General features: G+C 40.3%; 1 protein-coding gene across 1 annotated transcript in view; it reads left to right on the top strand.

Annotated features, from left to right (window-relative positions):
* The window catches only part of fam199x (family with sequence similarity 199, X-linked), a 42,171-nt gene extending 16,736 nt beyond the window's left edge, over positions 1–25,435 (top strand). The window contains exons 3-7 of the mRNA XM_042074571.1: positions 12,129–12,348; positions 17,267–17,419; positions 17,646–17,807; positions 22,540–22,809; positions 23,777–25,435. Coding sequence (XP_041930505.1) covers positions 12,129–12,348; positions 17,267–17,419; positions 17,646–17,807; positions 22,540–22,809; positions 23,777–23,950 — 979 coding nt within the window. The 3' untranslated portion in view covers positions 23,951–25,435. The remainder of the gene's footprint in view (positions 1–12,128; positions 12,349–17,266; positions 17,420–17,645; positions 17,808–22,539; positions 22,810–23,776) is intronic.
* The last annotated feature ends 201 nt before the right edge of the window (positions 25,436–25,636 follow it).

Below are 25,636 nucleotides of genomic sequence, written 5' to 3'. Positions count from 1 at the left end.
TGTGGATCAGTGTGGGCAGGCAGCATTCTGTTAAAAGAGTGACATAGCATATGTCTGACATAGCAGAAGGCAAGGAGCTTGTCCCTTGAGGCGGATCATCTGTTATTCGGAAATATTTCAGATTTACCTAAATTAACTAAGAACAAATTATAAGATAAGCAGGGCACACAACTCTTGTTAAAAGGAGACACGTAATTCACAGATCTCACAAAACATAATGCCACACATGCTTGCTCTTCCTCACGTTAACTTTGAGTCTTTGCAAGAACTACCTGCAAGAGAGTTAAAGGGAGTGAGCATAAAGGCCTTCAAAAAAAGAGCAGAAAAAGAAGAGGTGAAAGAATTGGGAGCTTCCCAAGCGGTGAGCCAGATAGCGGTCCAAAATGTTTGTGACAGTGCAACAATTTTTTATTTTTTTTTACTAAAATCAATGAATCGTGATGAATAATCGTGATAATCATTTTGCCCATAATTGGCGTGTGGCGTGTGAGTGATGGCTACAAAGTTATGCTATGGGGGCAGATTTTAGACTGTGTTTGTGCGTCTTAACAGACTTAAAATGTTATTACTGTGCAACATGAACAGGATCCTCACGACACCACTATGTGTGTTTTACTCCGTAATTGTGAAGAAACAGTATAAATCCAGTGTTGGTACAAGCAGTCACATACCTCCGTTTCCCTTAGTTGCTTCCTGTAAAGTCAAAACACTGGGATTGTATTCTTTCTTCACAATTACTGTGTTAAACACGCAGAGTGGTGCCTCAAGGATCCTTTTGAACAAGGGAACAAAACTAACTGGGGCAAAGAAAAAACTCCCTAGAATTGGAGATACATATATGAAGAAACCTCAAGCAGATCCACGACTCAAGGGCCTGACCCATCTGCCTAGGGTCAGTTACAGAACAGTAAGGTCTGTATACATGATAAATGCATAAGTCAGATGTAGAGAATAGGGGTGGAACGGTACACAGAAGTCACAGTTCGGTTCATACCTCGGTTCAGACATCACGGTTCAGTACAAGTTTGGTACAATGGAGGGAAAAGCAAATAAAAAATGCAGAAGGCAATTTTTTTATTGTGAATGTCTCAGGCTGTAGGGCCTACTACTTAGTGATACAATCTCCCCTGAGCTAGCTGTAACAGCCTATGGATGACGTTTTTACTCATGCACGAGCTTGACTGAAGTGACCACCTTGATTGGCTGATGATTGTAACGCGGGAATGATTCCAAACACCTCCCTTACGATGAGTGGCAGGTGACCGCGTGCGCTACACAAGGACGGAAGATTTTGAATAACTGAATAATGATTAAATGAATCAAGAGTAAGGCAAAACAAATAGCCTAGCCTAATGAAACATGGGGATTGATGTAGTATCTTTGTAACATTATTAAATTAATCTGTTACTATGCCTATGCCTATGTTTGCAAAAGGGAACGTTTTAATTTGATTCACAATAATGTTACATTTAATTTAGGCTACATGTTGACAATGAGTAGCCTAGTTTTGGTTGTTGTTGGTGACGTTATTGCATGTTAGTTATGCCTACAATGCAAAATTGCTTCCTCACGATTGGAAGCTCCTGTAGCCGCATAGGATTTCAAAACATGGCGAAAAGCCACAAAACCGGTTTGTGAATAGGTCTGTGAGTTAGGAGTCCTCCCGACTTCTTTTAAACTGTCACAGAGGTGTGATTTGTTGGGGGCAGGGCCGGATTAACTGGCACAAATGTCTGATGGCCCCCGCTGCCCCCCAGCCAACGTGAATCGGGCGGTCAGTTAATAGGCCTATATCGTGAAGATTTTTCTTGCCATCTAAGGCACGAGCGCATCTGTGAGGCCAAGCCTCACCAAGTAGCCCGTTGTTAGTTTACAACTAACATTGCATTAAACTGCTTATAGGCTATGCCGAAATAGTTTTCAACATTTTGAATATTAGTGTCGGGTGAATTAGGAAATGTTCTCAAAGTAGCCTTATGTAGGCTATGTTTCGGTCCCAGTGATTATTTATGAAATTGTGCAAATGACAGCCTTTTCAAGGCATTTTAAGAAAGGAGTGGTAGCATGCAAGCTCCCAAATTGACCCAGTAGCCTACAGAAGGCATCAATAAATTGAAGGGGAGGGTCATGCGTTTTTTCATAATCACTTTGGAGGGTCATAGAAAAATTTCTTGCTGGCGAGGGAGGGTCACGTCTTTTTTGACTAATGCTCCCAAAACTCCTCCGGTAGCCCCTTAAATAAATAACGAACAGTCCCTAATGAAGTAAACTTGTGACCATCAAAAATTGTTTATCGCCTGTAACTCCGTGATAACAGGACGTAACAGGAAGGCCTTTGGCTGAGCAACGGAGGTTAATATGCTCTATATTTTGTCCAAATGATGTCTGTCTATCATCGTTGCACTCGGAGAAAACCGGAATGTTTAATTTGTCCTGTGTTTCTTCTACGGCTGCAAACGGGATTCACTCGCAGTTAACCAAATATTTCTTTATTAGGGCAGGGCAGGCATATTTCTGGCTATTAAATTATTTCTAAACCAGTCTGCTAAAGTCTGTAGTGAAGTCTGTGTAGGGTTTTCCAGGCTCCATTTCTTTTTACGAGACACCCTGCTCACTTGAGACATCTGCCGGTTGTTTGGGTTGTTGCAGCGTCACTGGAAAAATACAAATTAAAGTTGCGTGATACCGTGTGATCCTGCGCGCGGACCGCGAGGGAAGCTGGCCGAGTCGATGCACTGCCCACTGTACTTCTTTGTATACGTTCATCTGCCTTGCTGTTTTATTTTTTATCTCCCCTGGTGGGCTTTTAAAATTCAAGTAAACATTAGCATAATGTAGCCTACACCGTTATATAGCACGCTACCTAACTTAAGCTAAATACACAACTGAAACAAAAGCAAGTCACAAACTCTGTAACTCCACATTACGGTTTTATTTACAGTATGCTATTTACAAAGACAAATAGAAACCGACTGTATTGCTCACAAGTTATGAGAATTTGAGCTGCAACTTGCTTTGCCTCTTGACTTCACCTGCCAACACTAACGTTAACGCATCCCTTGAACTTGAACCACTTCCTGTCAGATCGCGAAATATGCTGTCCATCAAAAAAAGTCCAGCCTCTATGACTGTTCCTCCAATCATCATACAGAAACTCGGCGTCCGGGCCATCCCACTGTCCCATTCACTCCCAGAGACGCCGGGCTTCCCTGGAAATGACGATTTTGTGGCGTTTGTCCAATAAAGATCTAGCTTTTCTGCACTGAGATCAGCCCACTCTGTAGTGCCATTGAAAGTCCAGTGAAGCCGAGCGTCTATGTTTTTTTTTTGCATGGTTTTTTGATGGATTGTGTCGTCACAGCAATGTATTACGGGTGCAAAATCACAATTAATGACCGGCAAAACCTTATTGCTGAACAAACTAGCCATGAAAATTAACGTGTTTTCAGCATGTTGTAGTTGGAATAGTAGGCTAGAAGCTAATGTAATAGTGTTATTTGATGCGATATTCCGTGATATTAGAGGAGGCTGAGCTTCACCTGTAGTCTTCGAGCAATCGCCTCTGATGTTGGAACATATTTGAGCAGGTTTACTTTCTTTTTTGTCATATTACCCACATAACAAATGAACAGGAAAACAGTAGGCCTAAGATGTAAACCAACAATAGTAAACTATTACTAGCCTATAACCACAAACCGTTATTATAGGCCTACAATAAAGTAGCCTGGTCAAATCAGTTCCTATCATGGGTGACTTTGTAGTTCTTCAGAGCCCTATTTTTACTACCCCTGCTGTCTGTACCACATCCATTACGGACACCATCATCACGATTACCACTGCCACCTCCAGGTATATTGGGCAGAGGGTCGAAATAAGCATGGTATGCTTAATGGACACCGTCGTATACAAGCAAAGACGCACCTCCATCACAGACGCACCGTGACTATCACTGTCAATAGACGATCGATCATAATCTCCAAAAGGCAGATATTCTGCTTCAGAATCAGAATAGGCAGGGTGCGATTTGTAGGGGGGGATGGTGGGGATTTCCCCCCCTCTGGTTTTCCTGTCCCTACCTCTGCTAAATTATTTTTATCCCCGGTGGGGACAACATTTATCCCCCTGTGCCCCTCATATTGATTAATGCTACTTCATATAAGTAAAGCGCTGCAACGTGAGACAGTCTAGTATGCTAGCCTACATAATAATCTGACATCAGAAACGCACCGTCACCGTCAGCACTCATGCACAGCACTCACAGTGGCTGCGTGATAACTTAATTTGGCCTTGATCGTACAGGACTTTTCAGAATGTCGAGTGTGTAATCCATCATAAATGGCTAGTTTCAATGGAAAAGTTAGCTGGACAAATGAAAGAAAACGAGAAGGATTCAGTGAAGCATATCGTCATATTTTAGAACCTTCAAAATTAGAAAACTGATGCAACTGAGATGGAGGACAACTGCACGTAGAGTAGAACGTAGGCCTATTGTCCGAAGGAACTTACATTAATTGAGGAGATATTTGCTGAATGTCACAAAAAGTGTTACAGAAATTGCTTGGCATCGCTTATTCAATGGCTCTCTACCGAAACACCTGTAGTTTGCGGAGGACGAACGAGAAAGCACTCATTTGATAAATCAGCCAGTAGGCTAGGCCTAGTAGACAAATAACTTTTTCAGAAATAATCTGTACTGCAAAAACGAATGTTGATGGGTATTTAAACTATCTAGCGGGTGTTTTGACAGCTGCAAGAAATAGAAGCTTCATGGTCTTTATGTTCTGGTTCGTAAATTATTTTCATAAAACTTCAAGTTGCCCTATAACTTTACTCTCTAAACTCTTCACTGCACTGTAGCCAATTAACTGACAGTATAATAGTAGGCTATTTATTTTCTGTAGGCTACAATAAACACATTTATTTTTTCAACTTTTGCAATATTACGCACTTGGCTACTGAACGCAAATCAGCAGGAGAGAGAATGCACGTAGCCTACGCAGCGTGTAGCGCAATGTGTAGGCTATTTGGTTGCCAGCTAACACTGTTAGCCAATTCACTAACTTAAGACTTCAGTGCCATCATATACAACGTTTTTTTACACAGCAAATACAGAAAGGATGGAGGCAGCAAAAGTAGGAGTCATTTCAGATGAGGCAAGAACAAGGTGAATTTGTATGCTTGTCAAAACGTAGTCCTACCCTGCATTAGAGGAGCTGATCATCATACCAAGCACACTCACTGATTAAAGTCATATACCACGGTAAACTAAAATGTTACAAAGGTGGCAAAATTAATATAGGCTATTATTAGCCATGACATTACTAGGCTATGAATCATTCGTTCATTTTTTTTTTTTGGGGGGGGGGGGTTACAAACTTATTCAAAATCATCCCCCTCTGGTTTTTACACAAATCGCACCCTGAGAATAGGTGAATAACATAGCCTACCCAAGACTTCATCACACGTGAACATTTTTTCAACATTTGGTGTAGGCCTATTTCTGCTTCAATTTATGCAAAACTGTTGACTGCATCGGTGCATTGCGTCATTACAAACAAAAGTACGTCTTCGTGTTTCTCCCGTGTAGCCTAATAGGCTACAAGTATTTCCTGAAAACTTTGTGCAGCGAATTTGGGTTTGAATCGATGCTCTGGATGTCTAGCAACTAGTGGAGGAGAGTACAAATGGGATTTGTCACCATACTTGGATCTATCGTCTATTTTAATCAGTGTTACAAGGATACAAGGATACAAGGATACAAGGAAGGGACTTACTATTGCAAGCAGAGTACTGTATGTAATGTATGTGAGTGATGACAGTGAAGATGTGTGTGTGGGCGGGAGTGGAGCAGTGACTGTGTGTGTGTGTGTGTGTGTGTGTGTGTGTAGTGTGTAGGTGGGTAGGTGGGGGCAGTGTGCTGTAAGTATGTAGAGGATGTGTGTTGGAGAAGATCCTAAAGACAATGTGCTGTGTATGTGGGGGGGGGGGGGGGGCAGTGTGCAGCAAGTATGTAGAGGAGTGCTGTATGTATGTGAAGTGATGACAGTGATGATGTAAGTGTGTGTGTTGGGGATGGGGGTGGGGTGGGGGGTGGGGGGGCAGAAAGGCTAGGCAATCAAGGACATGGGTAGATGGAGGAGAAATCAAAAATAATAAATAAAAAGTGTGCAAAAGTTGGAGAAAGTCAGATATGTGTGTGTGTGTGTGTGTGTGTGTGTGTGTTTTGACGTGTGATGAAATAAGAAAATTAATAAAAGGTCTGTAGCATAGGGAGAGGGATGTAAAAGTGCTAAAAGTCTTGTAGGTGTGTGTGGGTGTGTGTGTGTGTGGGGGGGGGGGGGGGGGGTCATGAGTGCTGAGGAGTGAATGAGTGCAAAGTCAGTATAGTGTGAGTTCAGAGTTCGGATGGCCTGGGGATAAAAACTTCTCCTGAGTCTCTCAGTTCTGGCTTTGTGACTACATAGGCGTCTTCTTGATTTCAGCGGTAGGAATAATCCATTGTTAGGATGAGAAGAGTCCTTCAGAATCTTTTGGGCTCTTAGGAGTACTCTTCTGGAATAGATATCTTGTAGAGCAGGGAGTTGAGTTCTTATAGTACGTTCAGCTGAGCGCACTACTCTCTGCAGAGTACTACAATCTCTAACTGTGGAGTTCCCATACCAGGTGATGATGCTACCAGTTAGAACACTCTCAACCGCTGAAGTGTAGAAGGCCTTCATGATGGATGTAGAAACTTTGAATTTCCTTAGCTGACGAAGGAAGTAGAGTCGTTGTCTGGACTTCTTCAGAACATATTGAGTGTTAACAGTCCATGTTAAGTCTTCAGTAATGTGGACACCAAGGTATTTAAAACTTGTGACTCTCTCTACAGGTTGCCCGCTGATCATTAGTGGGGTGTAACTGTAGATCTGCTGCTGCCTTCTGTAATCCACTACCATTTCCTTGGTTTTATTGATATTCAGTGTCAAGCTGTTAGATTGACACCACTGTGCCACCTCATCAACCTGATCCAAGTAGAACTGTTCATTGTTGTTACTAATCAGGCCCAAGATCACTGTGTCATCTGCAAACTTGATGATGGAGGTATGACTACTGTTGGCTTTGCAGTCATGTGTGTAGATGTTGTACAGCAGTGGACTCAAAACACAGCCTTGGGGAGCACCAGTGCTGATGGTTAATGAGTCAGATGTCAGACCCCCCACTCTAACCACTTGTGAACGGTTGGTGAGGAAGTCAAATATCCAGTGACACAGGGTGGTGTTCAGTCCTAAGGCCTTCATCTTTGTGACCAAGGTGAGAGGTACTATCGTGTTGAATGCTGAACTAAAGTCAATGAACAGCATCCTCACATAATTCCCATTCCCCTCCTCCAGGTGAGTTAAGGTGGTGTGCATGAGGTTTGAGATGGCATCCTCTGTAGACCTGTTGGCTCTGTAAGCAAATTGGAGGGGGTCGAAGGAGGCAGGGAGGGATGAGCAGATAATGTTTTTCACAAGCTTCTCAAAACACTTCATCACTGTAGACGTCAGGGCTACTGGGCGGTAGTCATTCAGACATGATGGACTTTTGTTTTTCGGTACTGGAACAATAACAGACTGCTTGAGGCAAGTAGGAACTGTCTCTTGAGCCAATGATGTGTTAAAGATATAAGTGAACACAGGAGCTAACTGAGCAGCGCAGGATTTCAAAACCCTGTTAGAAACTCCATCCGGTCCAGTAGCTTTTCTACAATTAACCCTCCTAAAGGCATTGCTCACATCGACCTCAGAGACACAGAAAGGTGCATCCTCATTTGCTTCACATGCTGCAGCTAGTCCAATATAGTCTGTGTTTTTCATGTCAAAGCGAGCATAAAAAGCATTAAGTTCATCAGGGAGGGCTTTACTCACATTCATCATAGGAGGGGACTTTCTTTCAAAGCCAGTGATGGTTCGGAGTCCTTTCCACACTCGTGCTGGATCACCCTCCAAGAAATCAGCTTCAACTCTGTCTCTATAGCGCCGCTTAGCATCTTTAATTGCACTACGTAAACTATAAGATGCTGCTTTGTAATCCGTCATATCCCCTGAAATAAGCCCAGCATTATAAGTCATGGTGCGTGTCTTTAATGCCGTTCTCACTTCTCTATCCACCCATGGTTTCTGGTTAGGGAAGCTTCGGATCTTTACAGTTGGGATGATGGAATCAGTTAGCATATTGATGTAACTCAATGATACTTCCGTAAACTCATTGATGTCAGCAGAGTTCGTCTTGAACATCTCCCAGTCAACGTTGCTAAGGGCGTCCTGTAGCCTGGCTTCCGATTGGTCAGTCCAGCGCTTGACCTCCTTCGTCACTGGGGGGTCCGTCCGACTTCTCTGTTTGTACATAGGCAGTAGGAAAACAGCGGCATGATCTGATTTTCCGAAAGCTGGTAGAGACTTCGCTTTGTAACTGTTCTTGAACTGTGTGTAGCAGTGATCCAGTGTGTTGTCACCACGTGTAGGGAAGTGAATGTGTTGAATAAATTCAGGCATGGACCGGTTCAGATGTACTTGATTGAAATCACCGGCCACAATAAGCGCAGCTTCAGGGTGCGTGTGTTGTTGTCTATTTAACACTTCTTGCAATTCTGAAACCGCAGCATCTGTGTTGGCTTGTGGAGGAATGTAGACAGCGTTGAATATTACCGAAGTAAACTCACGGGGCAGGTAGAAGGGTCGACAGACGATCGCTAGATGTTCTAGATGAGGCGAGCAGGACTTTGAGAGAACGGTGACATTTCTAGGATCACACCACTTGCTGTTCGTCATGATGCAAACACCGCCACCTTTCGATTTTCCAGATTCCTCAGTCCTGTCAGAGCGAGCAGCAGAGAAAAACTCCACCGGAGTGATGGCACTGTCCGGAACAAGTTCAGTTAGCCATGTCTCAGTAAAGCATAGAATGTTACAGTCCCTGATGTCTCTTTGAAACTGTATCCTCGCTCTTAGTTCATCCATCTTGTTCACAAGAGACTGGACATTGGCTAGGAGAATGCTAGGCAGTGGAGGCCTATGAGCTCTATTCCGCAATCTGTTACGGGCCCCGGCTCGTTTTCCTCGGTGTTTTTTCCTTCTGCGCCGAGATGCGTCTCCATGGTTCCCTGATGCATCTCGGAGAATCTCAGTCGGCCAGGTAGAATCGTCAATTAAAACATCCCGAAACAAAAAAGGCAATTCATTTCCGATGTTTCGGAGTGTAACGCCATCATACGTAATCAGTGCAGTGGAAAAGTGCAAAAAATTAGGGGTTAATAAAAGGTAAAAGAGTAAATATAAGCACAAGTTAGGCGGAGCAACCAAAAAGGCGTCCGAACGCGGCGGCGCCATGGCAACGTGTTGTTGTTTGTCATAATTAAAAATACCCTCAAGGGCCGAATTACATTATTATTTTGACAGTAGGTCGCGGGCCGGGCGTGGGCCGGTAGTTTGAGACCCCTGATTTAAACTATCCAACTATTTAACTGTTCAGCCATTCCAACTGTCAGTTGTCATCAACTATGACTCCCGCCAACTGTTTCCTCTACACAACTATTTCAAAATAAAAGTCCTCACTACAATAATTCACTATTAAATAATGTAACCGTTTAAACTACTCAACTATTTAGCAGTTCAGCCATTCCAACTGTCAGTTATGCCTATGCCTCAGTATACTATGCCTCCAGCCAACTATATTAAACCATCGCCTACCTGGCAACCAACATAGCAACCATTGATATAAAGAGTCTATGTCAGTTTCCATAGCAACCAACATGATTACTCTAGCAACCATCATAGAAACAGCTTTATTTAACATTGCAACAACCACGTCTACCATTGTAACTATCTCTACATTATCTAACTCTGCATATTTTACATCGTATGTTTTGCATTTTCATGCACTGGTAATTCCTCGGAATTACATTTTCTAGTTACTACTATTATTTTATTCTTAAAGGGATAGTCCACCATTTGGGGAATTACACTCATTTTCCACACCCCCTTGAGTTAAACAATTAATTTTTACCTTTATCCAGTTCATCCAGCTGTTCTCTGAGTGCGGCGATACCACTTTTATCTCCAGCCTAGCACAGGGCTGCCAACTCTCACGCATTGGCCGTGAGACCTACACATTTGATTAGGTTCACACGCCACACCCCCGATTTCTCACGCTTAAGTGTGTACCAGGTTGGCCAAATGCCTGAAAGATGAGTTTATCTATAGATCTACCTGTTGAGCCACTCATGATCGACTAGTTATGCTTTCAGAGACGGTGAGGGGGTTCAAGAGCACCCCCTGTCTGTGGAATTTTCTAAATTTTCTCTCATTTGCTACTTCACAAGTCATCCCAGGCGCATTTCCCCCCACATTTTCCCAGCTTCAGGTATGCTTTGAGTATTTATTGAGTATTTTTTACGTTGAAGTGTCAACCTGGTAGGTCAAATACCTGGCAGATGAGGTTCAACTAAACTAAACCTATACAGATATATCACACATCATGTGAACGGAATCTAAGCTTTCCAATGATATGAGCGCCAAGTTGCTGTGATAAATGGTTCGCGAGAAAATTAACATTGAACTTACATGCAATTTAATCATATTTGCATTTTGCACGCTTCACACCCAACACATGGCAAACCCAATATCACAATAAACAGCAAACCGTACCGAATACGAGGATATACAGCATGCCTCTGTGCAATAAGTGATTCTTGAGTAATCCGGTTTTGAAATTGCAACACATTGCTATTATAATTGTAATTGCTAGAGCACAAATATTTCCATAAAAATAAGCATAAAGATAAGCAAGTCTGACCTCTGAATGTATTTTGAAAGTGCACCCGATTGATGCATTTAAAAATTAAAATATACAAACATTTCTTAAATTCTTACAAAACACCCTTAGGACGAGACCGCATCAGATGAACGCAGGTTCAGGCCAAGGTCCTAGTAGTAGATCCCTTTGATACCAATGTTAATTTAACTCTGGGACCCTGGTCCCTACACCTGAGAACCACTGATGTACGTTTATTTATTTTATTTTATTTTTTTTGCTGTACGGTAATAATGCTGAATGATACAATACTGAATGAATGATTGGCTATAACCCTGTTACCTCAACCTGTTCTTGCACTGAAATATTTTTTTATTTTACCTTGTCTACATTATACTTTACTCTCCTATTTGTCTATATTGTTTATGCTGGTCTCTAGACCTTACTCTTGCACTGTTGGACTAATGTTGGACTACCTTTTGCACCTTCACCATGACACTCACTCCCTTTAGCACCTCACCAGTCCCGGCCCTGTCACTACAAGCGTCTTATGCTTGATCACCCTCTTAATTTAACTTATATAGTGTATTTAGTAGGGCTGTCAAAATAACTGATTAATTTCGATTAATTAATTTGAGAAAAAATAACTGATTAAAAAATTAGTGCAGATTAATCGATTCCGTATGACCTTTGACCACGAGTCATTCTAGTCAGTAAAAATTAGACTGTAAAATGAAGGAGAGAGAAGAAAACGTGCTGCCTGGATCATTGATTGGAACATTTTACTTTTAAAAAATGGCCTGATAGTGTTGATAAAAAATAAAGTGTTGAAAATAAAGTCCTCTGCAATGTCTGCAGCAAGGAATTTGCATATGACCGGAGTTCATCAACTCTAGTCGCACATCAATGCAAAGAAATAAGTCTTGAGGGGAGTGTTAATTTATTTTCATTGTGTCCCCTAGGTTATATCTGTGGCCTGAAATGCCTTGTATGTGAAAAAAAACTTCTTCCCGAAGCACTTGATTTTGAATTTATTTGAATTTGAAGCACTTTGAATTTATTTCCTCAGCATATTAGGTCATATCATAGATTATTATGGCAATTATTTGAACAGTGAAAATAATAATAAAAGAGTTTTTGAACTTTAATGTCACTAATGCTGATTATTCAATGATTCATTTGAATTTAAATATTTAAAATACTTTCACAGCCAAAATTATATATGCGATTAATTTTTGAAAAGTATACAGCATTTTATTCTTAAAATAAAGTTTTTATACTTAAAAAGTATTGCTGGCTCTTGAGCACGAGGAATTTCATGTAATGAAATTGTTTTTTTCTTTTTTTTTTTACAGATGGAACCTGACATCTTGTGGCACAAGTGTGGCAAGTTCAGAATGCAGCGAGGAATTGTTCTCCTCAGTGTCAGTTGGAGACCAGGATGACAGTTTCTCTCTGCTAGATGACCAAGAGTTTACCTCCTATGATCTGTTCCCAGAAGGCAGTGTCTGCAGTGATGTGTCGTCGTCCATCAGTACATACTGGGACTGGTCTGACAGTGAGTTTGAATGGCAGGTATGATTGTGTTTACATGATTTGCAACATTATTTCATTATTTGCTTGTCCTGAAAGAAATACCAATGTTTCAAAGCAAAAAAAAATGTAGGTCCTAAAAAGACAAGAAATAATACCGTAAAACTCCAAGTAATAGCCAAATACTCCAAATAATAATAGTGTTGAGATGTTGTTCATTGAGTGAGATAAGATCCAAATAGCGGGGATAGCCAGAACAGATGACACACGTTTTAATCAAACGTAATTTACAAAGAGATCGTATCACACTGAAAGCTCATATTTTGTCACTAGCAATCTGTCCTCTGTCAAATACAGTTGCATTTTCAGCCCTGACCAAAACCGTTCAGGAGTTATTTATGCAAAAGTGGAACATGCCTAATGTTTAATTCTCCCTCCTTTTCGGCATGAATAAAACAGCATGAGAGAGCATGAACCATATTGTTTCTCCCGTATTTTTTTGGCAAATTTGACAACCGTCAGCTTACATTTCATATCATAGCCTACTTCTTTCTCTTTATCACCATGGCGGTAAGCATTTAGAATAGAGAATAACTTTTGTGAACCCTTTTGTTGCCAGCATAAAAACAAGCTTACCATCAGCCTATCCGCAAATTTGAAACAAAAGGGATTAATTGAACGATGTCGAAGTCGGACATACAGTGCCTATAGAAAATCATCATACCCCTTTGAAATTGTTACTTTATTTGCAAGGATTAAAGTTCTCCGTCATAGGACGGATTTCCGTCAATTTGATTTTAGAAATGTCATATTTGAGATCGATGCAGATCCGATGAGAAAAAAAATAGGAGGGGGTGGCTATCACCTTTGCTTTTCCAAAGAACACGAACACATATGGAGGACTATAACGGTCTAAAAGTTGGATTATAGTGACACATTAGAGACAGCTGATGAGGTTGGCCAATCCGTTTAACTTTTTTGGATATGATATTGTGAGCTCTATGTGCGAATTCGGAGAAGAAGCGTAGGCTGTGTTCTTTCCGTGCATCAATGTAGACAATTTCTTACTATCGCGAACTCTTGTCAGGGGAGGTCATTCATTTTGGGTGTCACCTACAGTATGACTTGAACAGATAGCCTTCTATGCCACCCGATGTAGGCTACTATTATTGTTACAGTTTTTAATCAATGCAACTAACATTATGTGTAAAGCGACGCAATATAAACCGTAGCCTATGCAATTTATTATCCCGTCTGTTATGACATGTACAACAATGTTTTTCACAATTTGCGACAGAAGGTTTTGACTGAGCGTGTTAGCATAAAAAAAATAATATCACTGTCATCATCGCGAACTGTTGAGTAAGGGGGTCAGTCTGTTTGTGACGCAGACAGCCTTGTAGCCTATTTTGCTTAGGCCTCACTTTTAACGACAGTAGGTTGTGAGTGTATGTTGACAAAAAATAACCATACAATTAAAATAGTCAACTTAAAACTTTGCTATAAAATATTATTCATTCATAGCACAAAACCATAACCAGTAGGCCTACCAGAACCTCGCATATTAGCGTCATGATTTGTGTGCGTCTATTTGGCAAGGCCACTAACTGTCATGGATGCGTTGTTGCTAAAGGAAGCAGGTGTCAAAAGTTAAAAAAATAAATGGAGATGGGCAGCTGTTGGAAACGGGGGAGAACTAACAAGCCATGGTGTAAAGAAATTAAAGCGCCAGGGGTTTGCTTTTGCGCGGTTCGCTGCAAGAAAATTGTTTATGGATGCAATATGAAAACGTTTTAGCATGCCACCAATCAGAAGACCGCCATAAGGTTAACGTTCGTGCACTTCAGGACATCTTCCCTACCTGGTGCAACTAGCCACCACGACAGAGGTAGGCTACGTTTATCTATGGCTGACCGTTTTTACGTTAGAAAGTAGGCTACGCATGTTCTTTCATAGCGCAACACGACCTGTCCCTCACCATATCGCAACCCTTTTGTCAACCTTATACAATCTGTTGCTGAAGACAAAAGCACCATCTCCAGATTGTCGTTATCAAATGCGCAGACCTCCTGCATGAGCACACACAGTATTGCTGCTCATTGGAAAACTGAGTTGTCTGTAAAACTCAAAATTACCATGTTTTCATTAAATGCGGATGAGGCAACAAATGGAAATATGAACAATATCTAGAATGTTCTGATTCGTTACTTTGATGAGGAAATGGGAAGTCTTAACTTGATTTTATAGATTTTACTTGGTGTAGAATTGCATATTAACAAGAAAAAAATCTCCCCTTTAAACACTTTTGGCCTGAAGTAATTAAATAAGAGTGTGTTAAAGCCTTTCTACAATATTGCTGCAGTAGAAAAGAACAGCAATGGCTAATCAGCAATGGTCAGGGATGGTACTAAATTATATTTTTGTTCATCAGGAAAACTCAAATCTCAATCAAGAACACTCTCAATTCGCCTTATTCACATGGTGGCCATTGGCGGCTAAAACGAGGCTACAGGGTACACAAACCATAGGATTGTTATGTTCTATGCATTCACCTGTAGGTGGCATTAATTTTCTAGTAAGTGTACCCTGTAGCCTCGTTTTGGTTTAAACAATGGCCGCCGTGTGAATAAGGTGAATACTCCCTTTACTTTGCTGTTTGCATCTTTTTGTACATTAAAAACCAATAGGTCGCGACCGCAAAAGGGTTGCTATCTCTATAGGTAGATATGTATGACTTATGGCCTGAAAAAAGTTCATTTTTTTTCACTTTAATCCCTGTATTTGTCATACAGCCTGAAATCAAAACCCATTTAAAAAAAAAAATCTTTTTCCAGTTTTATTTACAAATTTAGCTGTACAACATCAAAATAATGGGGAAAAAGGCAAAAAACAGTTCTGAAAATTAATAAAAAATGAAAAACTAGAATAACAGGGTTGGAAAAGTCCTCAACCCCCTGATTTAATACTTCGTAGAGCTTCCTTTTGCAAGATTGCAAGTGCAAGATTGAACTTTTTGGACTGAACTCCAAGTGCTATGTTTGGCGAAAACCACCCGAAACACAGGATGGGTAGGTCATTCACCTTCCATACTACATACTGCCAAAAGAACAAAACAGTGGACCAAAGTGCTCAAGAAAAAGAAATAGATAATAGAAGACAAAATGAATAAAGACAAAAAAGCACAACAGGAAAATAAAACTAAAATAATATGTACATATATAGTCTATATAATTACATTCCACACTTCATTTAAAATCCATTGATGGCATATGTTCTTTTAACTTGGCTTTAAAAGCACCAATAGTTGGTGTGGATCTAATATGAAAAGGCAGATTGTTCCACAACTTGGGGCCCAGCTACTGAAAAAGCACGGTCACCTTTATTTTTTAGACGACTCTGAGGTACTGAGAGCAGTAGTTTATTTGAGGACCTCAGAGTTCTAGGAGGGCAGTGAAAGTGTACAAGCAACATAGCAACACTACCACCTCACTTCCTTTGGAGGCACACGCACTCAGGTGCAGACTGGTGTTGGGAAGTGCAGGCCAGTGTTATTATTCTACAGATGCAGCAACATGGTTGGTGTGTGTGTGACATGTAAAAGCACAAACGAGAGTATTGACCATAAAGCTGCATTAGAGATACAAAGTATCCATCTTGGAAAAGGATTGCTAAAAAGACAGAAAAGGAGCTGGGAGGTGCCATGTGCCATGCTAGGTGCCGTCAACTAGATAAATTAGTTGCCACCTGCTCATTTTTTTGAATGATGCGTAGCCTATTTAGCGCTCCTTTTCTGCAACCACAGGCAACAAGGAATTATGCTTCAATATGGCAGATAGCGTCACTACATCATATGGGCTATTCACCTTATAGAATATTTATTCTCAATTTATTGGATACAACATAATTGTAATGTAAGATCATGTAAGATAAACCAAATAATGTCTGATAGGCTCTACACATTACTTACGAGCAGGTGACCAGCAGGGAAAGGCTGGAGGAAGAGGCCTCTAGGGATGGTATCCTGAAAGAAAGCGAAAGAGTGTGCACGTTGATTTCACCTCTAGAGATATTGTTGAAATAAACTATTGCAGTGTGATGCTAACGACAACCTTTTATGGCTTGAACTAATACAGCACACCTATAGCTTGCTAGGAAGCTAAGCTGAGCAGAACACAGCAACACAACATGAGCTTCCATGGAGCTTCTGGGTTAACTTCCTGGGTTAAAGCAGGGTTCGTACGGGTGCTTGAAATCCTTGAAAATGCTTGAATTTTAATGTTGTGTTTTCAAGGTTTGAAAAGTGCTTGAATTTTGGATAAAATGCTTGAAAATGCTTAAAATTGTAACTGTGTTTCCGATACATACAGCTATCTGAGCTTTGCCTCTCTTGGATGGTCTTTTTATACCATATCATGGTGCCAGTTAAAGGAACTGTATGTAAGAAATGTATTTCAATTAATCATAAAATGGCCCTAATATGTCACTAGACATTAAGAAATCCTGTTCATTTCAAATACTTATATCATTGACAACAGTAGTCTGGCCAGGATATTGTCATTTAAAAAGTGAAGTTGCAGCCCTCAACTGATGTTGATGTTGTGTTTTGTCATGTCATTCTGTGTTTTGGCCTGTTGCGCCACCTTCCACCTATCTACTAATCACGAAGTCAGTATGTTTCGACATCCGGGTTGGCAACCTCAAGTCAGGGGGGAGGGGGAGGGAATACACCTCTCTACAGTAATTTGAAAGTGATTGCAGTACCAGTTTTGGCCACATTCTTACATATGGTTATTAGTTGTGAAATGTTCCTCCTTTTGTTGTCTTTGCCATTACACTACATGAACGTCATTTGCAAATTGGTAATGATTGATAAAAGTGACCTCTGGTTGGAACCTGTAAACACTGGTATTTGTACTGTAGTATGACAAATGTGAACTCCTGTCATGATTTTATGTTTTAGTTGCCCGGAAGTGACATTGCCAGTGGAAGTGATGTGCTGTCTGACATCATCCCCAGCATACCAAGCTCACCTTGTCTGATCTCTAAGAGAAGGAGCAAACTTCACAGGAACCTTGATGAACTTCCATGGAGTGCTATGACCAATGATGAACAGGTCTAACTATTCTAAACTACGTAAAGTACCTAGTTATTTAGAGAACTATTGATTCTTCTGAGATCTGCAATGTAAAATTTTGTTCAAAAGCCAAAATGTCAACATTTTCTAATAGTTAAGTAACAGTGTTGTGATCACAAAAAAAATGACCCTACCTCTGCACAGATTAGTTATAATGGATTCTCAGTTATGTACATGAACCTTTCTCTGGTGTGTTGCTTTCTAGGTGGAATATATTGAATACCTCAGCCGCAAAGTCAGTACTGAAATGGGTCTTCGAGAGCAACTGGACATTATAAAGATTATTGACCCAATGGCACAGATATCTCCCACAGACAGTGAATTCATCATTGAGCTGAATCGTTTAACAGATGAGAAGCTCAAACAGGTAAGGAGCCTGCAATCTCACACCATTAACCCTTAGAACTGCCGCTGGTGTCTATCGAAAGGGAAGGGTTCAGGGATCATGATAAGCTAAGTGTTTTTCAGATCAATAAAGTAGAACCAACGTTATTGTTATTTTAAAATGAGTGAAAACGGCAAAATGAAGAGCACTGTATTTTTCAGAGGTGGGGTGAAGTTCTCCTCGAGGCTTACGAGGAGGAGAGAGCTGTAATAACAAAAAAGAGCAATACTTGAGCGTCCAAGGAACGAGATCTTGCTTGGCAGAGAATAGCCTAACTGACCGTGTATGCATACATTTAGGATAACCTATTAATGTCAAAAGCACAATATATTAAACTAGAAATGTAATTCCAAGGAATTACCAGTGCATGAAAATGCAAAAATTGTGTAAAATATAGTGTTAAAACCAATAATGTAGAGATGGTTACAATGGGTTTGCTTAGGTAGACATGGTTGTTGCAATGCTAAATAAAGCTGTTTTTATGATGGTTGCGAGGGTAATCATGTTTGTTGCTAATAGTATTACTTAGCTAACTTAGCTTATGTTTGCTAGCAATTCTACTTACAATGATAACCATGCTAACTATGTTACTTAGCTTCGCTAATGTTTTCTAGCAATTATGTTAACTATGTTAACGATGTTACCTATGTTAACCATGTTACTTAGCTAACTTAGTTAATGTGTTTTAGCAGTTATGTTAACTATGCTAATGATGTTAACCATACTAAACATGTTACTTAGCTAACGTTGCTAAGGTCAGGGGTGGGCAAACTGCGGGCTGGATCCGGCCCGCCAAGCACTTTCATCTGGCCCGCAGAGCATTTTGTCTTGTGCGGCCCGCTGGCCATTTTTCAAAACCCAATGTGGCCCTTGAGCCAAAAAGTTTGCCCACCCCCGGCTTAGGTTGTGCTTAAAAAAAAAAGGATATAAGTAAGGATAGTCAGTAAGAAGTCATTAAATCATAGTAATGCAAAAACACTGCAAAAGTGCTGTAAGTTTTAAGGGTTAATATCTGGTACAAGCATTGATTAGTCATTTTGACGCTGAAATTGCTGTAAGTGTTGTGATTTTATGATTTGTAGCTAATGAAGGCAGAATAACGTAATAACTCTTAAGTCAGAATTGTAGCTGGGCAATTCCATGGAAAATTATGTTTTTTGTAACATCCAATGTGATGGTATGGTATGATGTGAATGATTACATGAAATTTGAGCATTTGCTATATTTGGCTGAAGAATGTACATGAGAAAAAATGCACAAAAAATTAATGTTATCATTCACATCATACAAATGCCAAAGCATTTCACTGGCGTTATGGATGTGACAAAAAGTCAATTTTCCGTGGAATTGCCCAGCTGTTTTTAATGTAATAAAGCCAATAAGTCATGGTCAAGTTTATTTATATAGCATAATTTAAAACAACCTGTGGTTGACCAAAGTGCTCAAAAAAATAGATAATAGAAGACAAAATGAATAAAGACACAAAAAAAGCACAACAGGAAAATAAAACTAAAATAATATGTACATATATATAGGCTATATATATATATGTATATATGTGTGTGTGTGTGTGTGTGTGTGTGTATATATATATATATAGCATATATAATTACATTCCACACTCTTCATTTAAAAGCCATTAATGGCATATGTTCTTTTAACTTGGCTTTAAAAGCACCAATAGTTGGTGTGGATCTAATATGAAAAGGCAGGTTGTTCCACAACCTGGGCCCAGCTACTGAAAATGTTTACAATTGACAGTTGTAGAATGTCGTCAATTTAAAGATTCCACCATTCATCACTCGGACCCCTGTCGGCATGGTAGGGGATACGTCACATCACCAGGCAGAATAACACCAACAGCCTGACCAGCAGCAGCGCCCCAGTAGCAGAGCAGCTCAACCAGAGTCGATCATCAACCCAGCTCCAGCCACCAACAGCCAGGCACTTGTCATCCCAGTCTGCTGATGGGATACAGACACTGTAAAATCAACACGTGAAAGCAGCTGGCCCAGATGGTGTCTCAGGATGGGTCCTCAGAGACTGTGCTGTGGAGTTAGGGGATGTATTTACTAATATCTTCAACCTTTCTCTGGCACAATGCACTATCCCCACTTGCCTGAAGATGTTCACAATTGTGCCAGTCCCAAAGCAGACTGTTAGAACAACCTTCAATGATTACAGGCCTGTGGCATTGACACCTGTAATCATGAAGTGTCTGGAGAGACTGGTCCTGCAACACATCATGGCTGCTCTGCCACCCACCCTGGACTCCCACCATTACAGAGCAAACAGGTCAATGGAAGATGCCATCTCCTATGCCCTCCACACTAATACACCACCTGGAACAGCAGGGGACATATACGCACGTAAGCTGTTTGTGTACTGCAGCTCTGCATTTAATACCATCTTACCCAGCAGACTGTTTTTCAAGGTATTGGACCTGGGCATACAACACAACACCTGCCTATGGATCAGGGGTGTTATTTTTCCGTTTTTCTTTTTCCGACCTGAAAAAGAGACTCACGCAATTCGTATAGATCCGCTGAGGGTTTTTTTGTTATGTAGGCTATAACAAGCCGCTGACAATGACGACAGGTTTTGTTTCCGAATATCACGCCGTAAGTAGCCTAGTCCGTTTACTAGTGGATTTCATTGAAAGTGAAAGTAGACGGGTTGATCAGCTGCGTTCTGAAGAATGCTTGATTCAAGTTCAGTGTGTGTGTGGCAAATTAGTTTCTCAGCAGAAGCCATGAAACGGTAAAGGTCAACAAATTGATTTAAAAAGACCTCATGTATGAAGTTGTTTTTTCTCGTTTTGGCTTTGCATCGGGTTCGCTGTCAGGATTTTCCGATAATGAATCTTGAGATGCTGATATTGAATTTTATTTTCTGCGTGTGTAAGCTGTACTTGAAGTTAGCTGTGGCGCACTGGTCTAACGTTACTGGTTTTCATAGTTTTAACCACAAAGCCTGTCTACCTTAGGCCTTCTAAATTGTTTAGTTAACACCTCGTCATTTCGCGTTTGTCATCTAAAACATATTTCGGGATGCCATCTCACCATGAGAACCTAACGTTATGGTGACAGTGCTAAGAGATCAAAGCTTTGGCATGCTTAGTAAACATTAGTCTTGCACATAATATTGAGCTGAATATTTAGTGGAAATAGCATTGTGCTGATAGATAAAAAGTCGCCTATTTAAAGCCGCAGTCCGCATTTTAACCCTAGCTCTCCATTTAGTGTGTGCACTTGTAAAACTAGTGTTGTAGCCTACACAATCCTGGCGCAGTAGCATAAAACAGTTAGAGCCTACCATTTATTTTAGGAGGAGAGATGTAGGGCCTACAGTGTTACTTTGGGAGAAGAGGAATCGATGTAATTTGATTATCTTTGGAACTGAAATATCAACAACCTTCAAGTTGCAACCTCTTCAATCAGCATCAATATCAGTAGGCCATGATTACTGATAATCATGATTACTGATAATCACGTGAACATGATTCACTATTTTGTACGTAGTAGGCCCAGAGGACTGTTAGGGGGCAGGCTATATATTTTCATCAAGTAGGCCTATAGTAAATAATTGAGTCAACATTAACTCAATGTTGGTTTAAGTTATAAACAAAACATGTTAGAAATGGAATAAATCCATGGTTCTGCGTCACTGTTGGCAAAATGATCATGATGGCCTATATATTTCAGGCATATTTGGTTTAGTCTTGTGTAGGCCTAGGCTACTTTGCTCTCATCAATGAGTTTTCTTTAGGCCTTATACTGTAGGCTGTATTGTAATATGCTATAATGTTTGAAATATATGTATCTCAATGTATCAATACTTCCCATAAAAGTCATCAGATGTAATAATTTAAGGGGTTATTTTTCAAAATGTTCTTCCGGGGGGACATGCCCCCGGACCCCCCCCCTAGTATTTGGCCCATATTTCCTTTAAGGCCCTTTTCTAGTGCCACCCCTGCATAGGATTTGCCTCATGAATTGTATGAAGTGTAGGTGATGTAAATGCATACGGTAGCCAACACTATAGTACACAATAGTACTCGAACCATGGGGGGGTGGGGGGTCACTCCGTGCTACGTATATTTTCCTTTTTTTACCTTTGCCAATCACACCCCTGATGGATTAAGGACTTCCTAATAAAGCAGCCACAGTCAGTCAGAATGGGCACTCACTACTACTTCACTCTGACACTCAGCACAGTAGCCCCACAAGTGCTGAGCCTGTTCCTCTACTCTCTGTACACCCATGACTGCTCCACCGCATGACAACACTGCAACAGTCAAATTCGTCAATGACACGACTGTGGTGGGGTTGATCACCAAAGGTGACGAGTCTGCCTACAGAGAGGAGGTACAGAAGCTGACAGAGTGGTGCACAGGAAATAATCTGACTCCAGGAAAACAAAAGAAATCATAGTCGATTTCAAGAAGAGGCAGGATCATCATGCACCACTACATCAACAGGGAGAAGTTTGAGAGGGTGTCCAGCTTCAAATTCCTGGGCACACACATTACAGAGGACCTCTCAGCACTTGGGCATAAAATTAAATGGTGCAACACAGCGTGTTAACAAATCCTTGATTAGGCCTAAACCGATGAATAATTGTTGATGCAACCCACCCTATGTGTTACTTTAGGCATTCTTCGTAATGATCTCACTTGCTTATGTAATGCTGTAGTTGCCTGTATTTTGCATAGGTGCGGAGCTACATCTGTGATCATGGACCACGTCAGCGCAACAGCAGTCTACGAGAGGGCTGGAAGCGCAGTTTAACCAACAATGGAAGCACCAGTGGTGTGAGCAGCACCACCAGTGGCCAGAGTAACACCAGTAGTAGCAATGCCAGCATGGTAAGCACAGCCAGCAGTGCTACCTCCGCTGGTTCTAACTTCACCAACAACTCCATAAGCCGTGCACACAGCGAAGGAAACCTGCCAACTGCAGCTGAGCGCATCCGTGACTCTAAGGTTTGATTAGATTTACCTTCATATACCTTAATTCATATATATATATATATATAATTTTGTTCTTAACTGTACAAAATTATTCATACCCCTGGCAAATATTGATTTAATGCTGATTTTCTCTTTATCAATATGTTTGTTCTGACTGAAAATGACACTGTCACATGCCAAAAGTTTGTAAGACAATGTGGGAGAAACATGGAATTAAAAAAAAGAAGCGTTTTTCATCTTTTTTAACATTTTTACGAAAAATGGCAAGTCCAAAATGATTCATACCCTTTTTAAATAATCAATGGAAACATCGTTATTTGCATTCACAACTCTCAAAATGGTTCTTATACTATCTACTTAATAAGCCTCTCCATGTCTCCACAATGATTCTTGACCACACCTTTTTAACAGCAATCCGGGTTTTCAGTCAGGAACGATTATTTGCCATCACTCTGGCCTTGTGCTCACTTTTTTGATGGATTAAGGTCTGGACTCTGGCTCTGCCACTCTAAAAAGTTGATATTGTTCACAGTTAACCATTTCTTGCCTTGTTTGGCTGTATGTTTTGGATCATTGTGTGGTTTAATGGTCCAATGATGCCCATTGATGCAGGTCTCTTCACCAAAAAAGATCTTTTCACTAAAAAAGATTGTAGCCCCTTGTTTTGGTGTTACCGTTTAGTTTGAGAAGTTCACCAGAAGTTTTTCCATTGTCTGAAAAACACCCAAAAACGTATACATTTCTATAGCTATTCTCCACATTGTGGATGGTGATGGTTGAAATTCATTCCATCTCAAAATGGATCACTTGGTCATCTTGGATGCTGATCATGGATCACTCTTCTCCAAACATGCATAACTCAGCTGAACCTCAGTTGTGGGATCATTTTATTTCACTGATTTACACAGTTTGGAAATAAATGTATTGTATGCATAGCAATTTTGGGACCTTATATTTCTCTTTTTGTCATTTTCTCCAGAAACGCTCAAAACAAAGGAAGCTTCAGCAGAAGGCTCTGCGAAAACGGCAGCTTAAAGAACAGCGTCAGGCACGTAAGGAACGTCTCAGTGGCCTCTTTCTTAATGAGGAAGTGCTGTCCCTCAAGGTGACTGAGGATGAGGACCATGCTGATGATGTAGATGTCCTTATGTGACAACAGTGAATCCCTCAGTGTTCCCTCTATGCCTAGAGCACCAGCAGCTTCCTGCTACATACTAACCCTTGTTCCATCCCTGTCACTTCTATGTTATCAACAGTCAATAAATGCATTAGTTTTGGCCAAGAAGTCTTTTTCCGCGGCTGCTTTATTTTTATTTTTTATTTATTTGTATTTTTTTAAATATATATAATGCTTATAATTTCCTATCGCAAACTATTGTTTACCTATAGCCTCTGCCCTACTCAATCAGTATAATTGTTGCATTTGCCTTAGAGGGAACACTGACACTTTTCAAATCAGGTCTGGAAATCTATTTGAAGAAATGATGACCTGTCTTTCAGAATAACATTTAATCTCAAAATCATCATTACCATTATCCAAAATGCTGTCAAAGCATGGAAAATGGAATTACATTCCATGGTCCAGTTGTAGACCTAATTACATTTGCATTTCTCCTGAGTGCAGTTATTGCATCAGTAATTGAATTGCATGAGATTGCACCACCCTCTTATTTCATTATAGGCATGTTTCAATTGACCATCACACCGTAAACATTTCATTACTCTGTATTTCATTATGTCCTTTTCCAAAAATATTAGTGTAACTCACAAGTGTCCAGAAGTGAGGTAAGACTGCAGTAAAATGCAGTCATGAAACTTGTCAAGGGACTTATTCAAACAGAAAGCATCTTGGACCTCCACAAAAGACGCTCTATTATGCGTTTTTGTTGGGTTTTAAAATTGGCAAAATGTTGCAAAATGGATGGTCAGTTGAAAAGTTCAAGTAAGATGACATAAGGATTAAGGAATCTTATAAAATCAGCCTAATGTCTGATGCAATCACTGTATTCAAGGTGGACTTAAACCTTTGCAGTACTTTATGATTTCTCTACATTCAATGTAAGGTAATTAAATATCTCATGCACACATTGTACAAAACGTCACTATTCTTTTTATTTTTTTGCTTTATGTATAATTCACAATTATTAGTAGTTTATCGATGTATGCAAAAGGGGCAAGCAGTTACTGGGAGAGTGACAAATTGATAAAATTCCATGCTTAAGGATCTTTTAGTGTTGAAGGCTCTACCAGATTTATGTTAACCTTCTTTCAATAGATTTATCAGTACACACTACAAATGGTTTATTTGAACTTCTCTGTCTTAATGCGCCCTGTGGATCAATGGACTATGAACTCTGAAGTTGTTCATTATCTTGTCTAAAAACGTCATTTATGATGTACAGCTAAAATGTATGTCTTTGAACATTTGGTATAATAGATATAAATGGTCAATTTCACAAGAAATGGAACATTTGAGAACTATATACAGGATGGTTTTGCTTTATGTTGATAGCCAGGAAAAGTAGGGAGTCAAAATAATCTGTGTTCTTCATATTTAAAGCGCATATTTATTTTTTGTACATAGGTACAAAAATAAGATGTACAATGTGTTTGTCTCAAATAAAATTTCTAGACACTGTTTTGATACTTGTCCCATCTACATGCAAAGGTATTCCAGGTATGTCTGCCAGAATTTCCATCAAAGCCTCTTAAATTGTGTGAATCGGTTTAGTCTAGTTTAAAGCGGGTTCTAGACTTGTTGCGGTGGACCTTTTACTCTGTCTTGCTGGCTTTCTCTCAGGACATTCAAAACCTCTGTGTCCTACCTTGTGGCACTTAA

Source organism: Alosa sapidissima, chromosome 20 (genome assembly GCF_018492685.1).
Source record: "Alosa sapidissima isolate fAloSap1 chromosome 20, fAloSap1.pri, whole genome shotgun sequence".
NCBI classification, from domain to species: Eukaryota; Metazoa; Chordata; class Actinopteri; order Clupeiformes; family Clupeidae; genus Alosa; species Alosa sapidissima.
Note: the sequence above shows the minus strand (reverse complement) of the source record. Positions and strands in the feature narration are given on the sequence as shown.